Here is a 22,166-nt window from a genome sequence, read left to right as displayed (position 1 = left end):
TTAGATTTAAAAATCCCTCTACCACTGTATACAAGTGGAAATGGGCTTCGATAATTATCAATAAACAACAAGTACCGTTGCTGCCGTTTTGGTATAGAAATTTGTTCAGCGCGTTCTAGACGCCACTTTTAGCGTAACCGCTGGCTCTATAATTTATGTCTATCGATCGCTATTCTATTTTTGCCTGCTACCGCTTTGTGACAGTGAAGATATTCTTCGCGCTGTGTGAAGTACCGGCTGTCCTTAATGCCTACTGTAATGTTATGGCCGTTATGCATAGCTCCAATTAGATAACAGCATATCGCTGAGCTCAAACGACTTACCGCTCGCTGCCCTTAGGAATATTTTACAAGATACCTAAGCTGCACTTGCGACAACGAAGGTGCCGTCAGCGAGTGAATGGTGGCAATTTGGTCGAGATGGCCAAGCTGACGATAAAGCAGGATCTGCTTCGACAACCTCGCGAAGGTTACACGTTTCATATATAGAGTTTGATCGACTCTAGCAGACTCAGTTGATGCTCATCTATGCTAAAATCAAACCGGACGATTGTAGTTCCCACGAAGCGAGACCCTCCTATAATAATTAGCTAGTTCGACAGACTAGTAAACTACTAGCCCACATAGTCTTCTGCTATTTTATTTGACTTTCGGGTAACCACCTAATGAATAGAATCGCTGATCGTTTAATCGCCCGACACTTCAGGAAGCTAGCTAGGTCAACTGACTAGCCAAAACTCTCCTTGTTCGGCGGGTAAACACAAAACATACCTATTATATTTCATTATTTCCTTCATATATGGTACATAAAGCATGATACCTTAAAATGCACATCGGCCATGGTGCCAACTATCGACTATTACCAACCCTAAACAAGAATGACCAGAACGGTTTAACAGACCATTTCGACTAACCGTAGCACTTATCAATTTGTGAAATTTCATTTAACCTTGGCCGGTTAGTCGGGATTTAAGTGACTACATGATGATCTTGTGACCTCCCTCCGAGCGTGAGTGTCGTCCTCGATGGCTGCAATATAGACACCTAAAATACTTGTACCGTACTCCGATCGTCATTACCGACATCAATATGTGGCACCACCGCAAACACCAGTATGGGCCCAATTTCTTAGTTTTGCTTTGTCGTGTGTTAAGCAGGAAGGTCGTAATCCGGCAATAGTTCAATAATCAGTCTTGTCCTCGAAACGGTGAGCGACAGTGTCTCCTTTATCAACTCCGCCCACCTGACATTTTTTCTATGCGAGGCTCCTTAGTTCCTGCAACGTACCCGATCCAATACAATGACCGTTATGTGACTACCTCCTAACGCCCAATGGTGATTGCTTCCACAGCATCCTAAATTGAATACTTATTTCAAGGTCAAGGTAATTGTGGAGCGGGGTTATAAGAACCAACGGTGATAAAGACAGAAACAACAGCATGAATATGTCAGCCCTCGTAACTGGAGTCAGTATAGCGTGCTCGTTTTCAAAGGCTCAAATCATCATCGTATCGCTTTTATTCCAAGAGACACAGAGAATAAGATGCTATTTATTTTGAATCCATTATATTTAACGGTAGTTGGACGTATCAGATCAATTACGATTATCCTCCATGTTTCAATAATCCATTCAGATTGTATGATAAAACGACTTGCCCTCTATATAACATAATATACTCTGTAATAAAAAGCATTGGATATCTGCACATGACTAGGAGTCGTGACAAAAGATACAGTATTTACTTACTGTTCTCTAAAGCTACAAATAAGCGAACTTTTTCTTCTCGACACAATAGATACTCGACAAGATTACTTAAATATCAAAGGAATTCCCAATAAAATTGGCCTAATACTTGTACCCCCCAGGCACATATATATTGACCAAAGAGACGCCTAAACGACAAAGGTAACTCAGCTTTCGAACTATATGACTAGGTTCCAGAAGCTGATTTCGTATATTGTATATTCCAAACCCAAAGAGGAAGAAGCTTTTTTGTTATTATTAGCTTATCGACCTTTTCTAATCTGTATTCGGCTTTATGGGATCATTTGGAAAGTGCCAATCACTCGCCAACTAAGGCAAGTTAACACGGGCCTGTCTTTTACGTATTCAAGAAGGGCATAAACCCTACTAGCGCTATAGCGCTCACTTCACTTGTTTCTTCTTTGTCCCTGTCTGTTCGGACTGCAGAGTGTGAATGATGATGCCATCTCAGTGTATTGTACCTCGTGATCAATTTTACTGAAGGACTTTCTTTTAGTTGCAAGTTAGAAGGGTTTAATATAGAGAGACAGGCAAGTTATGTAGTGAAATAACAAACTAGTGAAATTACACCAAGCGAAGCTACTCTCTGTTACCCGTATGCTCTAACTCGCATTAATCCTGAGCCTTCTCAAAGAGCCCCTCTGATTCTACGGAGCCCTCTTGTAGGCTGCTTCTGGTGCTTACTAGACCTTCAACTATTGATGACCCGAATGACGAACACCTCGCCGATGATGATATTACTCTTTGAAGGTATAAACTACCCGAAATCCGATATTGCGATCTCTCTCAGCCGACGCCTATATCGACCTTTTATGGTCGCTCTTTTTTGCATATTATTATCCTCAGACTCACTTTTTGTTTCTCCTTTCTTATCTCATTTACGCAAGAAAATGAGTGCGTCGTTCTTGAACTCCGGCTGCTGCCTTTGACCCTTATGTCTTGTGCAACGGTCAGAAAGGCCTCGTCTAAGAAACTGATGACCGATAAGGCTGAAGCAACACGGTAGACCAGGCTAACGCAATTTTGGGCGCTGATCAAGCTGATGATGGCAGTGGTAGAAAGGACCAACGATATAGAACTCCTTTTCCCTTTATATTCTCCGGTTGTTTCTCTTCCCGGCAAGTGTTAGGCTTCTAACAGGAAGCTCGGAGATCCGAATGATGAAGTGCATTTGTTGGCACTCGTACGGAGTTATACTGGATGTGCTCGTTGAACAGAAACGTTTCTCTCGTTTATGCAGCAAAAGCCATTTTCCATTTGCAGCGCCGCTTTTTCAGGGATGGCGGCATCCCACCGGATATGCCAGGCCACAACAGTAATTACAAGCCAGAGAAAAAACGGGGAGTTAGAGGTGAAGATCTAAAAATCGGATATTGGAGACGGAGAACGTGACGGGGAAGATAGAGAAATAACCGTGCGTCTTTAAAAACTGCCGAATATAAGCAGATGTCGGTGATCTTTAGAACTGTGCGTAATAAAAGGATTACTACGAATGAATGGCCGAGCTAGAGGTAACGCCTTTTCGCTCGTCTGATCGTCAGCTGTCCTATTCTGGATGACTGCGCCAATCTGAAGCTGGCAATGCTACTTCATGCTAAGGCGAAAAGATGCATTTCAGCCAAGTTTAAAGGACCGTAAATGTCCATATCAAGTGAGGGAAATCTGAACGCCTCTTTAGATGCGTTGCGTTGTTCGCCCCTATGCGGACGGTGCGCCAGGGGACAGGCGATCTGGCAGAATTGTGTCGGGCACATACCGCATCGTTAAATTAAAGACACTGTTCAACCAGCAAACATTACATGTATGTATGTACATATAGCGCACGTATTCGGTCTTTGCTACCATAGAATATACCAAAAGAAACATGAAGAAAGTCAAATGAAAGAACGGATCCGCAATGAAACTTTAATTTTCTGTGCTCCTCACTATTCCGTTATTATAGTCCTTCAAAGAAAGCTGCAGATAAAAAGCGACACAATTACGTACATCTGCGTCGACTAGCAGCCGCTGATATTCTGAAACGAAATCACTTTGTCAAAACTTCTCCCAAGCAGAAGCCAATCACAGGTTAGCGCACCTTTCTGTCCGACCGATTTAACTGATTGTTGTTTAATAAGTAGGGTTCAAGTCGGCCTTTTTCTCTTTAGCCGATTGCAGACTAGTTTATTTGGTTCGTTAGCTAGCTGCTATATGGCTGTTTAGAACGATGCCAGCATAACTTCAGGCCGTTTCTGCAGCCTTGAAGTAGTGCTTAGTACAGGCTCAGACGTTCCTAACGACAGGCATTTGAAAAACTGCCCGCTCCAACATGCATTTAGGGAGATATTACTCCCGAAAGCCTAGAGCTTAGCGCGATGATTCGGCCGCGAGATGACCTGCAATGCAGCAACTCTCAATTATGATCGTTTTTTACGGCCCTTACATACGAGAAAATAGTAAACCGTTGGACTGAAGCTGAAGTTCGTTCATGCATGTACTCCTGCATGTTTTCCGCGTTGGTGCGCGGATGCTTTTCGAGTGGGTAAATCACAGTCATATTACCCCGGTATATATTTACCCCGGTATTTGCCTTATTGGCCTCGTCAGTCGTTTCCACTTCTCTGCTCCAACCTTTTGGTAGAATTTGCTAGATAATACGATCACTTCCACTTGATCTCTCGACACGACCTAGCTTTGATGATGCACGTGACGGCGGTTCCTATTGATTTTTTTAAGTCAAGCATTATAATAAATGCGATGGCCGACTATTACTATTTCTGCCTAACAGATAATTAAGGAGATAATAAGTCGAGACAAATAAAACCTTCCATATATAATGTAGGTGGCACCCGACGATAATATATGCAGTAGATGTGCTATACTAACCACTTTAGTACAAGTGTAAATCAATCTAATGGAGAATATCTCTTCCTCCGGGGTGCGACATACGGGGTGTGTCGGGCTACAATATAATTTATATTATGAAGTCCAGCAAAAGAAAGCTTCGATGAAGCCAGCGAATGTTCATAAAACGACTACGTACATTGACAGCACGACACCTCAAAACAGCTTGGCCGTTCCGACCGGAGCACCAAACGACTTCTGTTTTTTAAGAGAAGGAGAGGGCGAAGTAAAATAAGGGTGGCCTGGCGACACCCCGGTCCTTGGCAAAGAGGTCCTCAGACAACCGCATTTTTGCTTGTCAAACCGAAGACTATATGTGTACGTGGCGTATATATATAAAGATACACCGAGACACTTATTTTATTTTTGGGTTAGATTTAATATGTACGTGCCATCTGGCGACGACAGTAAAACGTGCCATTGACATTGCTGCATAAGCTAGAAACCAGTGGACAACAATTTTATAGTTTACAGGTCTGATACTGCTTGGCGTCTCGAGCCAGCTGAAGTTGTATACATGTACACTGGAATAATTTGCTGAAAGCTAACAGCAGCGTGGGAATCCGAGGCACACGAATCCATCGCTAGTATGTACACGTATGTTTGATTAACAGAAATTTCTTGCCCTACGCATCGACACCTAACGGATGCAGTCATAGGTCTGTATATTCTAGCGTAAAGACGTTTAGAGGACGGAATACAGCTGCACAGAAAATATAATATAACGAACGTGTGTGTTTATAGGTTAATCTTTGAACAATGCTAGAGAGTCATTCCTAACTAGGATAATTTTTTTTTGCTATTCTCTCGTTGCTTTCATCCTCTTCTATGACTCATTGCGTTTGCAACAAATCTTCATAAGAAAAGTATGTGTCTTTTTTCTTGCTCCATTTATTCAGGTCAAAGTGTTCTCCATTAAATTTTACCAGGATGAAAATCCGATATTTTTACCTAGGGCAAAGTAACACGTAAAACCTTAGTATAATCTGCTGCTTCTATTGCTAATGGTGGTAATGCACACGCTGAGAGCAGCAAACAAGATCAATATTTCTGTGTAGTAAGCTTCTTTCTCGAATGAAGCTTTTAATAGGCACTTTTTCTTTTTAAGTTAGTAATTACGATCTGGAAAATAGGGGCAGAAAGGAGTTAGTACCAACAGGGTTTTGGAATACAGGAGGCTTACAAATCGAGCAGCGGCACGTGAAAGACTTGTCCCATCTCTACTGCTCTATTCGGCTCTTCGTTGCGCCTTTGCAGAAGCTTCTGTTACGGGGTCACACTATGCGAGTTATCGTACCCGGAGAGGAAATCCCACTCACGCTATTAATATAATTTATCCACCACTCCCGTGGCACGTATTGAGCAACTACAGTTATCGTTGGAGAACGAGTCGTGCAATACGTCCACTTAAGCTAAAGGAATATGAACATACACCCGCATGTTGTGATATATAAACACATCGACTCAACGCACCAATCGTTCATGAACATATACGTGCAGCAGTATATCGTCGCCGTATCGTGTCCGTCTTTTATTATCCTCAACTCGACCTGTAGCAGTAACTGAACATTGACGAAAATGAAAGTGATGCTAGTACCATCCCTGCCTCAACCGTGCAGCACGTTTCATCTTTAGCCACGTCCGGGTAATATGTTATGTTACACCAGGCGGGGAACGAATAAAGTGTCTATGGCTTTACAAGCCAACAATCGGACCCATACTCGTATGTTAACTGGTACCAGGCCAAACACACAAGCCGTCAGTATCCTCCTAGAGCAATATCTATACGTATATGCTTTAATAAAATATAGACCTGGCTGGACAGTGATCGATTTTTCCACGCGAGCTGCTTCACTAATGAACGAGTTACTCTGTAGGAGTCTTTTTGTCGGATGCAAAAGACAAATCCCGGGACAATGTAACTATTTGCTTTCGTCGCCAGGACCTCTGCTTCGTGGGGTCGTTGCCCTTTTTTTCTTGCCTTCTTCCCCTTTCATCTATTTGCGCCTGAAAATTTCCACAGTCCCATGTAGAATAGCGTAACACAGAGGGCCGTAACAGTCGTAATCGCACTGCTTCGTTACCCTTAGGAAACATAACAGAGGTTTCTGCTTTTGGCGGCTTTCTCGACCTTTACTAGCCCCACAGTGAGTAGCCTGTTCACCATAAAATAACAGCGTGTCTGAAGCAAGTAGCGATGTATCCATGCTCCATTCTGTCGGGCCGACCTATACACATTGTCTTCATTGTAGGCCAATCGGACTGTAGTGTCCCAGCCTCCTTTTGTATGCATTAGTCTGTACAAAAAAAAACCTACCCGGCAGAACCTGGCCAGCTAGTGTCGATTGGCGTGGTTCTTGCGTCTGTGCTAAGGGGTGATGAGGTGCAAATAGAAGTCGTCTTTCCATATATCTAATTGCCCGTTCTAGATGAAAACACAACCTAGTGTAGCCTAGTGATGTAGTTAAAAAATCACTAAAATTCCTCAAAGAATTTGTTTAATTATTGCTGGTTGCAAGGTCAGCGACCTATTCATCTGCTATTCGTTTAAGATGAAAGCGCCAGGGCTAATCGGTTCAAGACCAGCCGTCGTCATGTTGAATGACTGAGTTAAGGAGTAGTCCTATTTTTCCTTGTATTTCAGGAGACGCTAAGCTGTCTGCGCTCAGGGACCGAGTGGGGGGCCTGTCCTAGGCCCGCTACGTACATCGCTGTGGCGTTGTGCGTATTAGCGGAAGCCAGTGGTGCCTGGTGGTCTGGGCGAAGCGGTAAACCCGTGGAAACACGACGATGGCATTTGGTGTGAGCGTGCCTGTAGTCGAAGTGCCACCATTAACCGGAGGCATTGGGGGCGGCCCCAACCAGAAGCTCCGTTCCTCAACGGGAACTTCCGGCCTGGGCCGTATCTTCGAGGCGGCGACTGACGCATCGACAAAAGGTTGTCGATGCCGGGGGAACAAATTTCGGCAACGATTTGCAACAACGACAATTCTTTTGTGCGTGATAATGCTTGTCTTCCTATTCATGTTGCAAGCGAATATCAGGTTAGTAATTAGTTATTTATAACGAATGAACAACAATGAAGGCATGAAGGCACGTGGTGTATAACAAAAGATTAAATAAGAGAACATAACAATTTGTTATTGACCAAGCATTGATCTAAACATTCAAATACTTTACTTTGATATATGTATAAATACAGTGAAGAAAGAATGTATGTGAGTGTAAAGATGGTAAAAAACTATTAGGATAGAAGAAGGGTTTTAGCTAACTGTAAACCTGTTTTTTTGACAACCTTAGACATTCTTTTGTTTGAAGAAATTATATATGCACATATATGGTTTAGTTTTGTGAGTTTCTGAAATTCGATGCGGTCTGGCCGGCAGCAAACAAAGTGCAATTGCTGCTATGGTTGTTGCTGCTACCGTTACCACCGTAACTTGTGTCCCTTTGCTTTCGCCCTTTCTATTTTAGGTTGCGTCTTCTGTTTTTTTCTGTACTTTTTTCTCTACGTCTGTATGTCTGCCTGCCTGTGATGCCCTTTCTGTTAATGGACATATAATCCCAACGTCTATTAGAGTGTCGGACGAAGAAAAATATTAGGAAAGAAAACGAATCATTTAGCATTGCTTCGGTGCTTTCGGTGGCGTTCTTTCTGCCATCCAGAAGAGTTGCCTTCACAGTCCTCAAGACACTGCTGCGGATGCTGATAAACCGGCCGCCTGCCCACCCGCTGGCCGATGTATCACTTAGAGTTGTATGTGGGCCCAGGTCTGACTATATGTGGTCCGTGTGACAAGTGCCTGGATATGGAAGATACCTTTTTTACTTTGCACTAGCGGCGCATGACAGCGCTTTCGACTATTTTGAAGTGCCGGTGACCGACCTGTAGGTGAGAGGGAGCTACTCGTCATTTCACGAGGAAAAAATTCGTGGGGTAACAACCCCAGTAGTGCTGAACGTTCGGACGAACTTTTGAGTGTCCCTCCAGCTGTTGCACAACCCGTACTAACAGGCAAACAGACCAACTCTTTTAACTGACCAGCGCCCTAAACCCATGTTCATGGCTCTTCCCGGCCTAGTTTCTAGTTGTATGTTTCCGGTCCTTCTAAGTTTCTGAGGCCGCAGCAACTGTTCCTAATTACTATATACCCCACGACTATTTCCTTCGTAACGTTGAACCTTAACCTTTGTCTACGCAGGGCAAATGACGTCATAAACGTTGGACGTTTCGCTTAGAAGCTTTAATCGACGTCGTAAACCCCGAGCTCTTCCCTGTTTTTAAACGGTGCTAGTTTTGCCATATACGCCAGTGTATTGTCGGTCTAAGCCGCCGTATTTGATAATCATGTCACGTGCTTTAGATGCTACAGTGCATTACTCTATTTTGGCTCAGCTCTAGCCCTGTCACGCCTCAACTGCCAGAAGTCAGATCTGCGAGCAAAACCTGCCGCTCAGGACGAGAAAACGATGGCCTAAACTGGCAGACCGACATAAGCCAAGGGAGGCAGCATAACGGATGCGCTGATTTCTAGTTTGTTTGGTGACTTCGCTTCGCTCTACTGCACTACAGGTATACAAGAATGTTAGTTCAAGAATGAAATGGAAATCTATGCAGCTAACTCTGACGAGCGCTGGTAATTGCCGCAAGTGGACAAAGGTGGCAGACCGGCCTCGGAGTCTCTTAGGCATAGGATTTTAAATACGATATCATGTCGCAAGCGTGCAACCATGCGTCACATATTACCACATAGGCATATTAATCGAGACTTACGCGTACCGGTGAGTGACGCTGCATCTCTTTGCGACGAATAAGTGCGTTAAGCCATAGAGGTGGTAACGCGACGATCCCTTGTCAGCGATTACGTCACTGGCATCCACTCCATTCCCGAGTTGTCTGTCTATACTCTGGTGGCCCAAGTAGGGCTGAAGACGGCCAACAAACCTTCAACAGGCTATTTTCTATATGGCTCATCAAGGTGCTAAGCTGAACTGGCAATAGCCACTCGAGTGCTGAACGTCTAGCGTCTGAGCCTGTGCATTTGGCATCAACCGACTGGCAATAAGTGGTTAACTTGCTGTACCGCTGCTACATGTATCAGATAAGTGGGCGCTCCGAGCGCTACCTCAGTACAAAGGGAGAGGTAAAGGCACAAGGCAGCTTTGGGTGATCGAGCAGTGTGATCCCGTCATGGAGTACTTATGCGGGGATCATCACAAGGTTCTATTTATAGTCACATAGGCATGGGTCCGCAGGCAATGCTCTATTTTGCAAACGTGATCCGTACCTTGCGGCCACTGTTGAAAGCTCAGCACTGAAATGTAGCAGCCGCAAGTGGGCTAAACGAATTGTAGCTTCGATCCTTCACCTGTTGGAGGCGCATGTATAGGCCGAAACAAGGTCGTTGTCCACCAGTTCGATCTGATTACGCGACCATCATGACGCAACCAAGGGTTCTGCTGTTTCCGACGAAACAGTAAGCGAAACTTGAGCTGCTTAAGATTATTCAAATCCTAAGAATAGGTGCACAAATGCTGCGATTGATGAGCAACACTAAGTTGTATGCTTCCATACATCTCTTTCTTTTAAGTGAGCATGGAAACCATATTACATATCCGTCAAAGCCGTTCTTTGGCAACTCCTCCGGCACTAGTTTTTGGCATTTAAACTTAGTTGACACGATCGTCACAACTGGCAGGACCATCTCTGGAATTTTGTTGTCAAAACATGTTTATAGCCTGTGTTGCAAAAAGAAACACTCTGCTTTTTCATTATCGTAGACGAAATACATGGGTTTCGATGCACATCGGTGCATTTGCTCAGATACCGTCTGCACACACAAATAAATCTATGCGTCTATGTATTCCTTTTTTGCAACTTTCTATTATAGTTCAAGTGGAAACCTTCCAATATTAGGAGCGCATGTTGTCTACCGGTATGGCGATGACGTCAACCAGCTGTACCAGGATCCTGGGTCAGCACCGGTTGCTCCAGCTGGACGAAAGCTTGCGGGCAGCCCCTCATTGAAGAATAAAAAAAAAAAAGCAGCATCATCTGACAACGGTGACACCCTAACAAAGAAGCCTAAGTCTCGAAGCCTCAAGGTAAATGATCCTTCCTTTTATGCAGACTCTTTTTTTGACCTAGATTCGTTCATCATTATCCGTACAGCTAGTTTACTGGCCTCTTTCCTTTTTACTCTTGCAAGCTCTCCAAGTGAGTAGTAGCTTGTCCCGACCCTGACGATGACTGAGACTCAGCAATGGAGGATGAAACAGCCAACTTCTTACTGCTTTTGACTTTCAGATTCGTTCGTCTTAATGCGCTAAAGAAAAATACCGAACCTTAGTGGTACACTGGTTTTCTGGTAGAAAGGGCTGATAATAAGAGAATTTTTATGGCGGTTAAAATGCTCTATCCGCTACAGCCCGCAATGGCTTACGACACGGTGCAAGGGCAAAGGTAGAGTAAAGATGTTGGCAGGCTCATTCGCCACGCTGTAGTCCCAATAGGCCTAGTAAAAGTAGTTGTAATAGCAGAAGAAATAACAGTTTAAAGGGGGTGAAGCAGGCTATGATGTTTTTTTCTATTATAACCAGCTTGCCTGTGTCATGCTAATAGGCCTTCGTAAGACACCAAAAAAGACGTGTATTGTACTAATACTTTCAACCTGCTGACCATCTGGTCACTAGTTATGCACAACTTACCGTATATTCACGATTTCTAGGTGACGTCCGAAATGAAAGAGACGTACAGAAATTTACAGGCGCTTATCGACAACCGGATAGCCGTTGACGCAGTCAAAGATAAGGCCCTGATCATGCGCTGGATCAAGAGGACTCACTCGAATCCTACCGTCATGGACCTCAACAACGTCGAGTTTGATGGGTGAGTATTGAATAACAATAGTTAATTGTTATTAGCATAGAGACATGTACACATGGTTCGATAGTTACAATTGCTTTGGGAACACAAGCATGTTCGCGCGGGCTAGATGCCTTCATTAAATAGTCTTCCGAATCCATTCAATGATGACCAACAACTTTTCACATATTTACGAGTATCGACCATCAATCAATTAGACACTCTATAATAATTATTCATTGCTATCGTTGATGATTCAGCCAGATAGTTTCTTTGTATCTATTTGTTGATTCTGGTAATGGCTAGTGATAGTGGCATCTGAGTAAGTTGCAGCCAGTGAAGTATGAGGGTACAGCCTTCAATATGTGGAAAACCGCTATTCTTGTATCTGTGGCTGGTTATCAAACTACAATGATAAGGTTCTACGAAACCAAAACGGCCGTACACGCAAGACAGGCGCTAACCGAAAACGACATCTGTCTGCTATGGACAGTCTTTTTTTGGTAATTAAGACTTTTGAATTTCGTTTCTTTTTAAAAAGTTGGTTTTAAACGCCAGGAGCGGCGGTAGAAAGAATCATGTTTTGAGTGGCTCTGTAATTATCTAAATTCTCGTCTGCAGAAGATAAGAGAACAATCTGACCGCACAGAAACTTACCTTACAAAATGTTTGTATTGGACTGAACGACGTCATATTGCATATAAAGATAAGAAAAGTCGTTCAGAAGATATGACAATAATTGAATACGCTCAAATCGGATAGCACACTATGTACTACGCAAAATCCAACGTATCGGAAACCACATTAGCTTCGTGCTTATTGATACGTCATGGCTACCGCCTCTTTCTGAATCCGCCTTATGAAGATTATCGATTTTGAAATGGTAAAATACTTCGCACCTCCGTCGCCACCGGGCAGCAGTTGTCACTTTTGTCCGCATCTTCGTCTTTGTAGTTCATCAACGCTCTCCCGGCAACGTTTACCGGCCTTTTTTACATTACGGCAAATGCCAAATGGGATTGTGGGGGGTTTCCACGAGCCCCATATCATTCAACAATGAGAATTGTGCTTCGCTTATAGACCAGCTTCCCCAGCATCTTTTCCGAGGGCTGCTCGCCTCTTACTGCTGTTGGAGCTAACGTACTTCTGTTGCGAGTAACATTCTACAGCAGTGGCTTCTTTTCGATGTCTCCCTGAGGAGTAACAAGACACACCCAGATTACGGTGTCATCCGTTGCATTGCCATTCGCAGGTTCTCATTCGCGTTCTTAATAGCAGTGTAGGGCTCCTGCGATCCATAGAATTCTGTGAAGCAAAACCGGTCGCTAGCACAGCGGGGAGCTCTCGCATGCATAGGGAACTGCTACGAGACTCTGCCGGTTTGCCGCCCCCGTCTGTCCCTTTGTCAGAAAAAACCGTGAGCCCTGGTTTCTTCTCTAATGCCACTTTTCGGCTTGTGCAGTCCGTATCTACTAGCAGCGTGGGAACACCGTCGGCCACGGTGCCCAAAAACTCCTATCCAACCATTTCAACTGAGATGCCCTGTTTGTTGTCAAGAGATACGAAGGAGAACACGGTTTTTGGCAAGCACTAGCAATTAGCTTATTTGAAAGTTATACTTGATACTGTAACACTGGATTTTAAACCCAATTTAATGGCGTTCAATCTTACTTCAGTTCCATGGCCCTCATTCGCAGTTACTAATCGTGAAGTTGTTGGTGTGATGTTACCATCGTTGTTGTTATTATCGACGGGAGGATTCGTTGTTAGTTTTGCCAACCAGCGACGACGGCTTACAGTGGGGTCGGACGCGATCCAAAACCAGGGCCATACACGTATGGCAGAACTACCAGCGATTTAGACCCGGACTGGGTACGTGACAGTCTGGCAGGACCGTTCGCTGCTTGCCAAACCTAAAGGTATATTGGGCAATTCTTTGTAACAGCCATTAAGTCCTTCCTCGATTCTTTAAGCCTAGGTTCAGGCCACAAGCCTAGCTACCCCTCCCCCAGGCACCAACATACGCCATTCTAACCTGACTTGAGCGTCTGAGAAAATTTAGCTCGTGTCGCGGCGGCCATCAGTTAATAACAAATTCTGTTGTCAAATTTAAACGGGCAACATGGTTACGCGAATGATTGACTTGTTCAGTTTGACTAAAAGCTCACTTCGCCTTCATTTTGTGCTTTCTTGCTTGTGAGGGAAGCCCTATATAATAGTACATACGGTTGAATGGTAAAAAGAGATTAAATTGGCTTGCAGTTACTAAATGAGCGTCAACCGCCTGCGAGAGCAGTTGCCATATTCAACTCAATTAAATGCAGAACTAGTAGGACCTTTACAAGGTGACAGGCATGAATCAGAGTGTGAATGCTAAAAAGGAAATCCATACATTAAAGGAAGCTAATTTCTGCCTCTTTGTGATTCGTGCAAAGCAAATGTGTACAGCTGAGCCCTAGGGAACGCCAATTTAACTTAATACTAATTTAATTTGGAAACTAGTTAAGCTTCTGAATATTAAAGCCAGCTCTGCGCGTAGACTTTGAACGTAGAGGGATATGTATTGTTACTCTATCAACACACGTTTCTGAGCCTTACGGAACAGACGTAACAAAAAAAATAAGCCTCTAAAAGAGGTCTACCTAGTTTAGGCACATAATTACGAACAGCTAACATTCATTAAGCTGCTAGTGCTTAGTTTGGCAAGTGTAACCTGGTAGATCAAAACCAGCGCTCAACAACACTGGAAAAATACCAAAAAATTCATTCAGATTGCTCTGTACGTAAATATAGCCTTTCTATGTGTGCTATAAGGGACCTATTAAATTGGAACATTCTACTTTTTTTTGGCAAATACTGATGGCAAAAACTGCTGAAGCCTTATAGCATCGTCAAACGCTTTTCCGGTAAATGTCCAACGGGCAAAAAGATATTGGGACGGCTTGGTCGCTTCGCTGGTCCCTGATAGTGATAAACTTCATAGTCGTACCGTAATATGCATAACTTTCCGTGGCATCGACATCTTGCCAATATTCTAACATCAGCTCGTGCTGTATAGACAAAACAGACAAAAAAAAACTACACTAACGAGAGTTCGAGGGTAAAAATAGCACGAAGTTTGGTTAAAACTGTTTCTACATTGCTGTGAAGATCCAGCACGTTGCTAGTCAGTTTCTCAACGGTTTATCCGATATAACCCTTCCTCTAATATTTATCCCTTGCTATCATTAGCAACATATATAGCTTAGTGGGCATATTAACCTACGAAACCGATCCAACATAAACAACGGCCTTATATAAATCAACAACAAAAATGCCACGCGATTCAATATTCATTCAGCATGCGAGTGTCAGCTATATTCCAACTACAATAAAATCAGAGCAGGGCTTTATTTACCGCCAAACTATCTATGAAGTATCTAATAGAAAAAGACCATTTAGGTATTCCTGGGCCAGTGACAGCGTCGCAGGGTCGCAAGTAGCCTCTACAGGATTTTGTGGCCCGTCCAGGTCTCCCAGCATAAAGCAATACGCCTTTGACCTCCTGCTTCTATAATATCCGTTCCATTTATTGCGGCAAGTTCCTCTTCGATTAGTATGTCGCTGCTAATTATGGGCGCCTTTAGAACAGACATTACAAACGAAACTTAGCTTTTCATTAGCAATAAAACCAACCAGAAAAATACTAGTTAATAGAAGGGAGTGATCATATAGCTCAACGAGGCCAAACAATCCGATTGTGCATCTACCCATATAAAAGTACGCTCACAGAATAGTACGATGAGTACTCATTGCTTCGATCTAAGCTGACCTTATGTGCTACTAAAAACAAAATATGATTAATATACTTTGGATGAGGTGCCGTTTCGTAACATGTCGTGACTTTCATGTCGTTTACAGGAACCTGACGACCTTTGAGCGGTTTCAAGCGGCGATCTCGCAGGACGAGCTGTACCCAGCTGACTCGGCCATCATTGACGAGTTGATTCGTGACATGGCCCGCTTAGAAATCGTGCGAGTCGTCCAAAAGGAAGGAGGAACCCAGCTCAAGCTAATTATCGATTATGAAAATGGGGGCCAGGCGCTCTTCAAGCCCATGAGGTAAGTCTTAGGTCACGGCATCCTGAACCTAGTAAGTCGACAGCCATTCATCCCGTTAGACTCACAACAAAATTTATTATAATGTTTCGCAAATGAATGTAATTTGTAGTGAAAGCACCTCGGGTACGATGCCGCCAAATGCTAGATATTCTAATGTGAATCTCAGCCTATTAAGTCAGCTGATCTAAAATGCCTAGTCATTGTAACTGAATGAAACTGGTCATCGTTTCAGAAGTTATGTAACCGCTGGCGGTTTTATTGCATACGGATTTCAAAAGGTAAAGGCACATATTAAGAATATATATATAAACACAAAATAAAAGCTCTTAAACTGTCAAGAGACTTTGTTCCACCTTATATATATTAGGTACAGCTTGCCAACCTCTCACGACGCCGGCTGCACTTAAACGTGTGACATGGATATATTTCTGGCCACCTCAGCCGTTCATTCCTGAGCGAAATTCAGTATTTCAAAGGCTGGACGTCATTGTCCTTAAAATAAAGGACAATGACGTCCAGCCTTTAAGTTAAAATAAACTTTTTATCGATTAGGGTAGTGCAGTTCGTATCTGGTTTGCCGAAACGAAGGTAAACGGCGGGAGTTAGACAACAGAGCTTTCGATTTAGCTCACACGGCTATTGTCAGATAAAAATCTCCATCTTATATACACCCTCTGACTACCTCGCAAACTTCAACGTATGTGGTGCGTAATTATGAATATCCATGGAGTAATCCCCCAAAAATTTGGACTGCGGGTCATCGTTCTTGGATCAGTTTTCTCCGAATGCGACTTTTGGGTAACCGAGCAGTTACCCGATTACCCGATCTCTGAGGCAGACCATAATAATAGGACTGTCTTCGTACCACTGCCTCTGCACTCATCCAAAAAGACAAAATTTAGTACGGGTTTTTTTAGAAACTGATATTCGCCCCGCCAACCGTGTGAGCAGAAGTTTTATGTCGGGTCCAGATGGGACATGTCAACAACGTGGGACATACGAAACGAGAGCTAAAGACGTTGAAACCAGGCGACGGCAGGGTAGTAGTTTCGTTATGTATCCTAAAATTATTTAGGATGTTTACGTTCCCGAACACAATGCAAAGACACCCCAGCGGAAAAGCAGCATGAAGATTCTTTTGCCTGCATCCAGTTATAATGCGACTAAGTCACTACTTATTAGGTGAATATGAGTGTACATATGTGCAGTTTACTTAGAGGGGGTTAAGTGGTAAGGAGTAATGAGGACAGGGAGCTAAATAGCAAAGCTACTGTCTGACCCGCGAAATTTCAAAATAAACCTAGGGAGACATGGAAGTTCGGTATGCCGATATGGTAGCAGACAGCGACGAAATTCTAAGACCACGAAAGATTCAGTAATGTATACGGGTGCCTTGATAGAGCTTGTAGTGACGGCGGCGTGGCGGCAGAGCTGTCGGCGGTGAAGTTCCGCAGCGAAGTTGCAGGGATTTCTGACTAAACGCGGATAGTTACTGTGTGCGGACGAGAGCATGCATAGCGGTAAAACGAAGAATATGCTGAAAGGACTTGTATGCAAATCTCTATACTACTATACTAAAAATGTAAAACACTATACAGTTTTGTCTTGGTACTCTAGTCGTGTTGCAAATGCCTGAAAGTAGATTACCTCTGCAAACTGCTATTTGGTTACGCGCCCCAGTCGCGGAATATTAAAACCTGAAAGCAAACGGTACATTATCTAATAACTAATCAATCAACGAGTGTTGCTGTCATTGTTTTTCTCTTTGTCGACCTGTTTTCCTGCAGGTTCCCGCGGGACAAGGAGACGGAGCCGAATCACTTCTATTTCGTTGACTACGAGCGTCACAACGCTGAGATCGCAACGTATCACTTGGACAGGTAAACTATCTAGTGGTTAACTACCTGGTGCCTTATTTGAAAGATAGAATGATAATTCAATAATTGTAGGTGTACAAGGTGAAACAAGGTAACCGAACAGACAAATTGGCACTAGTTGCATTGCAGTTTATCAGATTTTGCTTATTGTTTTGACCCTCTCGTCTGTTCGCATTTAGATCAGTTGTGCTTAACTCTATAATGCTCGTGACGCCATACTGAGAACTGTTTAAACTGAGCTGCCATTGTATCACAATATTCTAATTCCGCTTCAAGGAAATATAAAATGATACGTTTATTGTTGAGCATTGAATACTTTGGGTTTGACTGAGAGGTGCGACCCAGCGGGCTGCTAGACCAGTTAACTGATTGCTAAAGTAATAAGTTGCATATACACCACGAGATATAAATAAAACAACTAAAGCAAAGAAGCCTTTTGAGCTATAGAAAAATTGTTTCACATTTCACACATTTGTAATGCTAATTCTAATCCAGGGGGCAAATTATCCCTATTTTCTTTGTATCTATTGATCATACTGGTATCAGCCGCTTTTTGAGCACGCCAAAATTGAACAGGTTAATTTCCCGCTCGACCAGCAATATTATAAGAGAAAAGAGAACGTTACAAAGATGTCCCGTCAGGCCAGCAATTGACAGTGGTCAGAAATAGCAACTATTGGTCCCTCAGCTAATTTATACATGCTGCAATTTTTTAATTTTGAGGCTCTGCTTAATGCGGAAAGCTGCTTAAAGTATTGTCGAAATATCACGAAATAATACCCTAATTACACTCTTGTACTTGTCTATAATATACTTTTTCTACGGGCGAAATGGCCCTAGTAGACGAGACTCGTCGTGGATCTGGGCATCAGCAGACATCGCGTATCATATTAGGCCCATCAAAAAAATCTACCCCTAGCATACCATATTAGCCGTACTTTTATTGGTAAATTATATTTATCACCATTCATTATAAATAATCTATTTCCGTTATTGTATATCATAGAGTGCCAGGCATACAGGTTTGCCATACATCAAATCTTATCTTTTTTTTACTATGCACGCTTGTCAATGCAGATGTATCATTATCCTGACTTCTATTATGTTCCTAACTGTACGCCTTACTTATGTACAAGTCGGATGTCGGCACCTCATCAGAAGTTTTCTCTAGTTCCTCATTGTTATGGCAGTTGTATGTTTTAGTACTTCACGTTAGAAGTCCGAGGATTTCAACAGAATGAATCCAGTATGAAGGTCTTATAAGTCTCTAGCAATGTACGACATCCAATGGATAAATAACCGCCTCATAAAAGTTCCAGTTTCGCTGTTGCTGCTTTTCGGCCTTGTTGATAAGATAAGCTGTCACTACTATTCTGGCTGAAAAACACAAGCTGTACATGTCATAAGTAATCTAGTCAAAGCTGGAAGCTACTATCTTTGTAATCGCCTATGGTTTGCCCGATACAATCTCGCACGTTTGTATATATTCATATGTAGCTCTGACGTGTCTGATCTGGTCTGAAAAATCACTAATTGTTATGGATGTTACGGGCCTTTTAGCCAAACCCCCAAAAAAAATACTGCGCTTCTTCGCTAGCGAAAGTCTAGCGCGCGCCTTTTTCGACAAATGACCATCTTTCACAGGAGACCGAAAAACAGCGGTAAACAGCAGAAATTGCTTTCTGATATGATAGAAAATGATATCTGTTACAAAGTGCGTCCGCATAGTCTCCTTCGAACTCACGTTTCGCGTGCCCATAATACAATACAGTTTATCAGGGTCAATCGTGTGTACCGGTCTTGATAGATGTTAAAACTAAAACAAAAAATCGATGATATGATTCTCGCGGGTCGCCTCGACGGAACCCGCCCATCGGCTACCGCCCAAAACCTATGATACAACAATATAGACGGAATGTTTACATACTCCAGATTTAACTATAATATGCCATGTACTATGTACCTAATTTAATAAATACTATGCCCAAGCACGTACGATTCAGAGCCATTTTGTGCCCTTTGGCATCGCTTGGCTTCGTCCGTTTGTCCGATCATCGCCTTCATTCTTGTCTGAGCCGTCCTCGAGACACGTACTTGTAGGGTTTCCCATTAGAGCCGCATAAAATTGCAGCGGCACTATGTAACCTGTAGTTCGGCAGTGGTGCTGATAATAATGGTGCAGCAAAGATCGGATAATTTCCAGAAAAGAAATTCAGATTTGTGTTTACACGAACCAATTAGGCTGGGCGACAAACTTGATTACATGCGAATGGATCTCAGCTTTCTCCGACGACATCCGGTCAATCATCTAACGAAAGGACGGCGTATCACAGCAGCAGAAGGTGTAGTAGATTTACGGGCAAGCTAGTGTAATCTGATTGCCCCTGGAAGATGACGCGAATAGCAAAAGCTTTCCTACTTGTTGTCGATAGCGGTTGCAGCGGTAATTTTTGGTACACCTGCATTGAGCAAGCAAATAAGTGTCCTGAACAGAGTCAAAAGCAGAGCGATATAAGGAAGCGAGGCAGGACAAGAGAGATAGGGCGAGTAAGGCTTCACGTTCACGTGTGATAGCACTAATAGCTAATGAGCCTTGATATAGGGGCCAATACTCGTCGCTGTGTGCACCATATTTTTAGATATATCAGTTTTATGTAGCCCTGTTCTGTTGTTGCAAGGTTAGTATGAAGCTAATTAGCCGGTGTAAGGACTAAAGGCCAAAGGTCAATTCCTATCGTCCGAACGTCGCCTTAGGCAGTAAGATTATTTGTTATGTGTTCTATTACGTTGCTTACTAAATGAGTATAGTGCTGTCGATAGTGGGCACTGAATAAAAGTGATGACTGAGAAATGCTTACACTATTCCTAATGCTCGTATTGAAAAACGACCTAGGAAAATGTGCAATGTCTCTTTCCAATGGCTTTTATTAATTATCGGAACTCAAATAGCGCTCATACCCCCTAATAATGGATTTCGATCATTTTCGTTTCTATTTTTCCGCTACCGGAAACGCAGATCGCATAGCGTGTTAGTCATGGGTCGAAATACAACCGTACTGTCCTCTTTTGAGCATGGACTCTTGTATATTTTGTGTATCATAGTCCTTTTCACACAATGCATACGTCGCATCGGTGTCCTTGTGCATGTGCGTACCTTTTCCCGTATGGCCGTGGCAACGTATCAAATTGACAATGAGCACTGGGCCAGAGGCTGGTAGCCTCTATGAGTTCATCGTTTAGATCCTCGACGAAAAAAACCTTTCTTTTTTTTTCAATGACATAATCGATAACGATGAAAGGTATTGCAGTGGTTAGTTCACCCCTCGACTTTCATTCAAGTCAACCATTGAACGTTCCGCAATATCTGGAAGATTCTCGGACCAAGCGACACCACTGGCTTGAAGCAGGACAAACGCACGTAAAACACTTGGCCTTAACCAATTTTTCTTAAATATGAACACATGTATACAATACATGAGATCATTCACGGTCTGAGAGCGACGGTGGCGGGCCTGCACCGCATCACAGAGCCACTTCAGTAGGGGCAAAAAGCAGCAAAAGTAACAGTGAGCAGCCACGCGAGTGGCTACGAAACGTTTCTGTACTTCGAATTTTACGAAAAGCAAATCAAACCATTCAATTACTAGAATAGTTGGTTCGGTCAAAGCAAATGAAATTGTTGAATCTAAGGATAGAATATCAGAAATTTCCTCCGTAGCCAGTGCCAGTTCTCCTCTACAGTTTATAGTGTAGCCGATTGTCGACTAGTGTCGAGATGTAGTGGATATCAGTATATCATGCGATAGGTAAAGGACGGTTTCGTCTGCGCGACAGCAAAATACCTGACGTTATAGTCTACTGACGCGTATATATAAACACAGCCAATATATGATCTGGCTTAGCTTCTAGACCCGTACACTGTTACATGCTACGCTTCATTACATTCATGCTCTTTCACGCTGGATAATACCGCTCACAGAAGAGTATACCGTGACCGAGGCGTGCGATTCGTTGAGTTCAGTAACTTCCGAAAACCACCGCCCTATCTAACCATTTGTTATAACGTCAGTGATAAATTTTACTATGGTGATTGCAGTTATAAATGTTCGCGTTAAATATTTTTGTTTTCGGCAGACTCTTGGGTGCCTCGCAGATTCGGTCTCTTTATAGTTTCTTTCGACCCCGCTACGGAAGCCATGATGGCAATGCGCGCGTGAAGTCTTGCAGCTAGGCAACATTCATATATGCCCTTTGGACTTTGCCGTTTTTCCTTCTCTGGAGCTATTAGGACACGCCATATTGCCATTATATAATATCATCTATATTCTATGAGACAGATTTCTGCCATCGCTATCAATTTGACTAACGAAATAACGAGTAAGTTCTAGGGCATCACAGCAATATATCATGAACGTTGACGCCGTTCGATCGATCGATCGATCGTTGTTGATGGCACTTACCATTGGGTTAAGGAAGCACGCTGTTGGAATCGACAGCGACAGAGACTGCTGCCGATATTAAGGAGCTGGACAAAGGCATGCTACATGCTACAAGAGATATGCCAACCTTTTTGTGCCATTGTGATGTCGTGCGTTACCGAATATTTCATATAGTCAGTGTCCAGCACCTGTGAAGACTGTTATCTAAGCTATTAGTAACAGCATCGCTATTACGTC

General features: G+C 43.1%; 1 protein-coding gene across 1 annotated transcript in view; it reads left to right on the top strand.

Annotated features, from left to right (window-relative positions):
- Positions 1-22,166, top strand: part of LOC111269818 (extracellular serine/threonine protein CG31145) — a 41,303-nt gene that overhangs the window by 5,389 nt on the left and 13,748 nt on the right. Inside the window, exons 2-6 of the mRNA XM_022849669.2 lie at positions 7,292-7,691; positions 10,539-10,752; positions 11,376-11,536; positions 15,413-15,613; positions 17,401-17,493. Coding sequence (XP_022705404.1) covers positions 7,438-7,691; positions 10,539-10,752; positions 11,376-11,536; positions 15,413-15,613; positions 17,401-17,493 — 923 coding nt within the window. The 5' untranslated portion in view covers positions 7,292-7,437. The remainder of the gene's footprint in view (positions 1-7,291; positions 7,692-10,538; positions 10,753-11,375; positions 11,537-15,412; positions 15,614-17,400; positions 17,494-22,166) is intronic.

This window comes from Varroa jacobsoni, unplaced genomic scaffold (genome assembly GCF_002532875.2).
Source record: "Varroa jacobsoni isolate VJ856 unplaced genomic scaffold, vjacob_1.0 scaffold_1417, whole genome shotgun sequence".
Taxonomy (NCBI): Eukaryota; Metazoa; Arthropoda; class Arachnida; order Mesostigmata; family Varroidae; genus Varroa; species Varroa jacobsoni.
The sequence above is the reverse complement of the archived record's forward strand: the minus strand, read 5'-3'. Positions and strand labels throughout refer to the sequence as shown.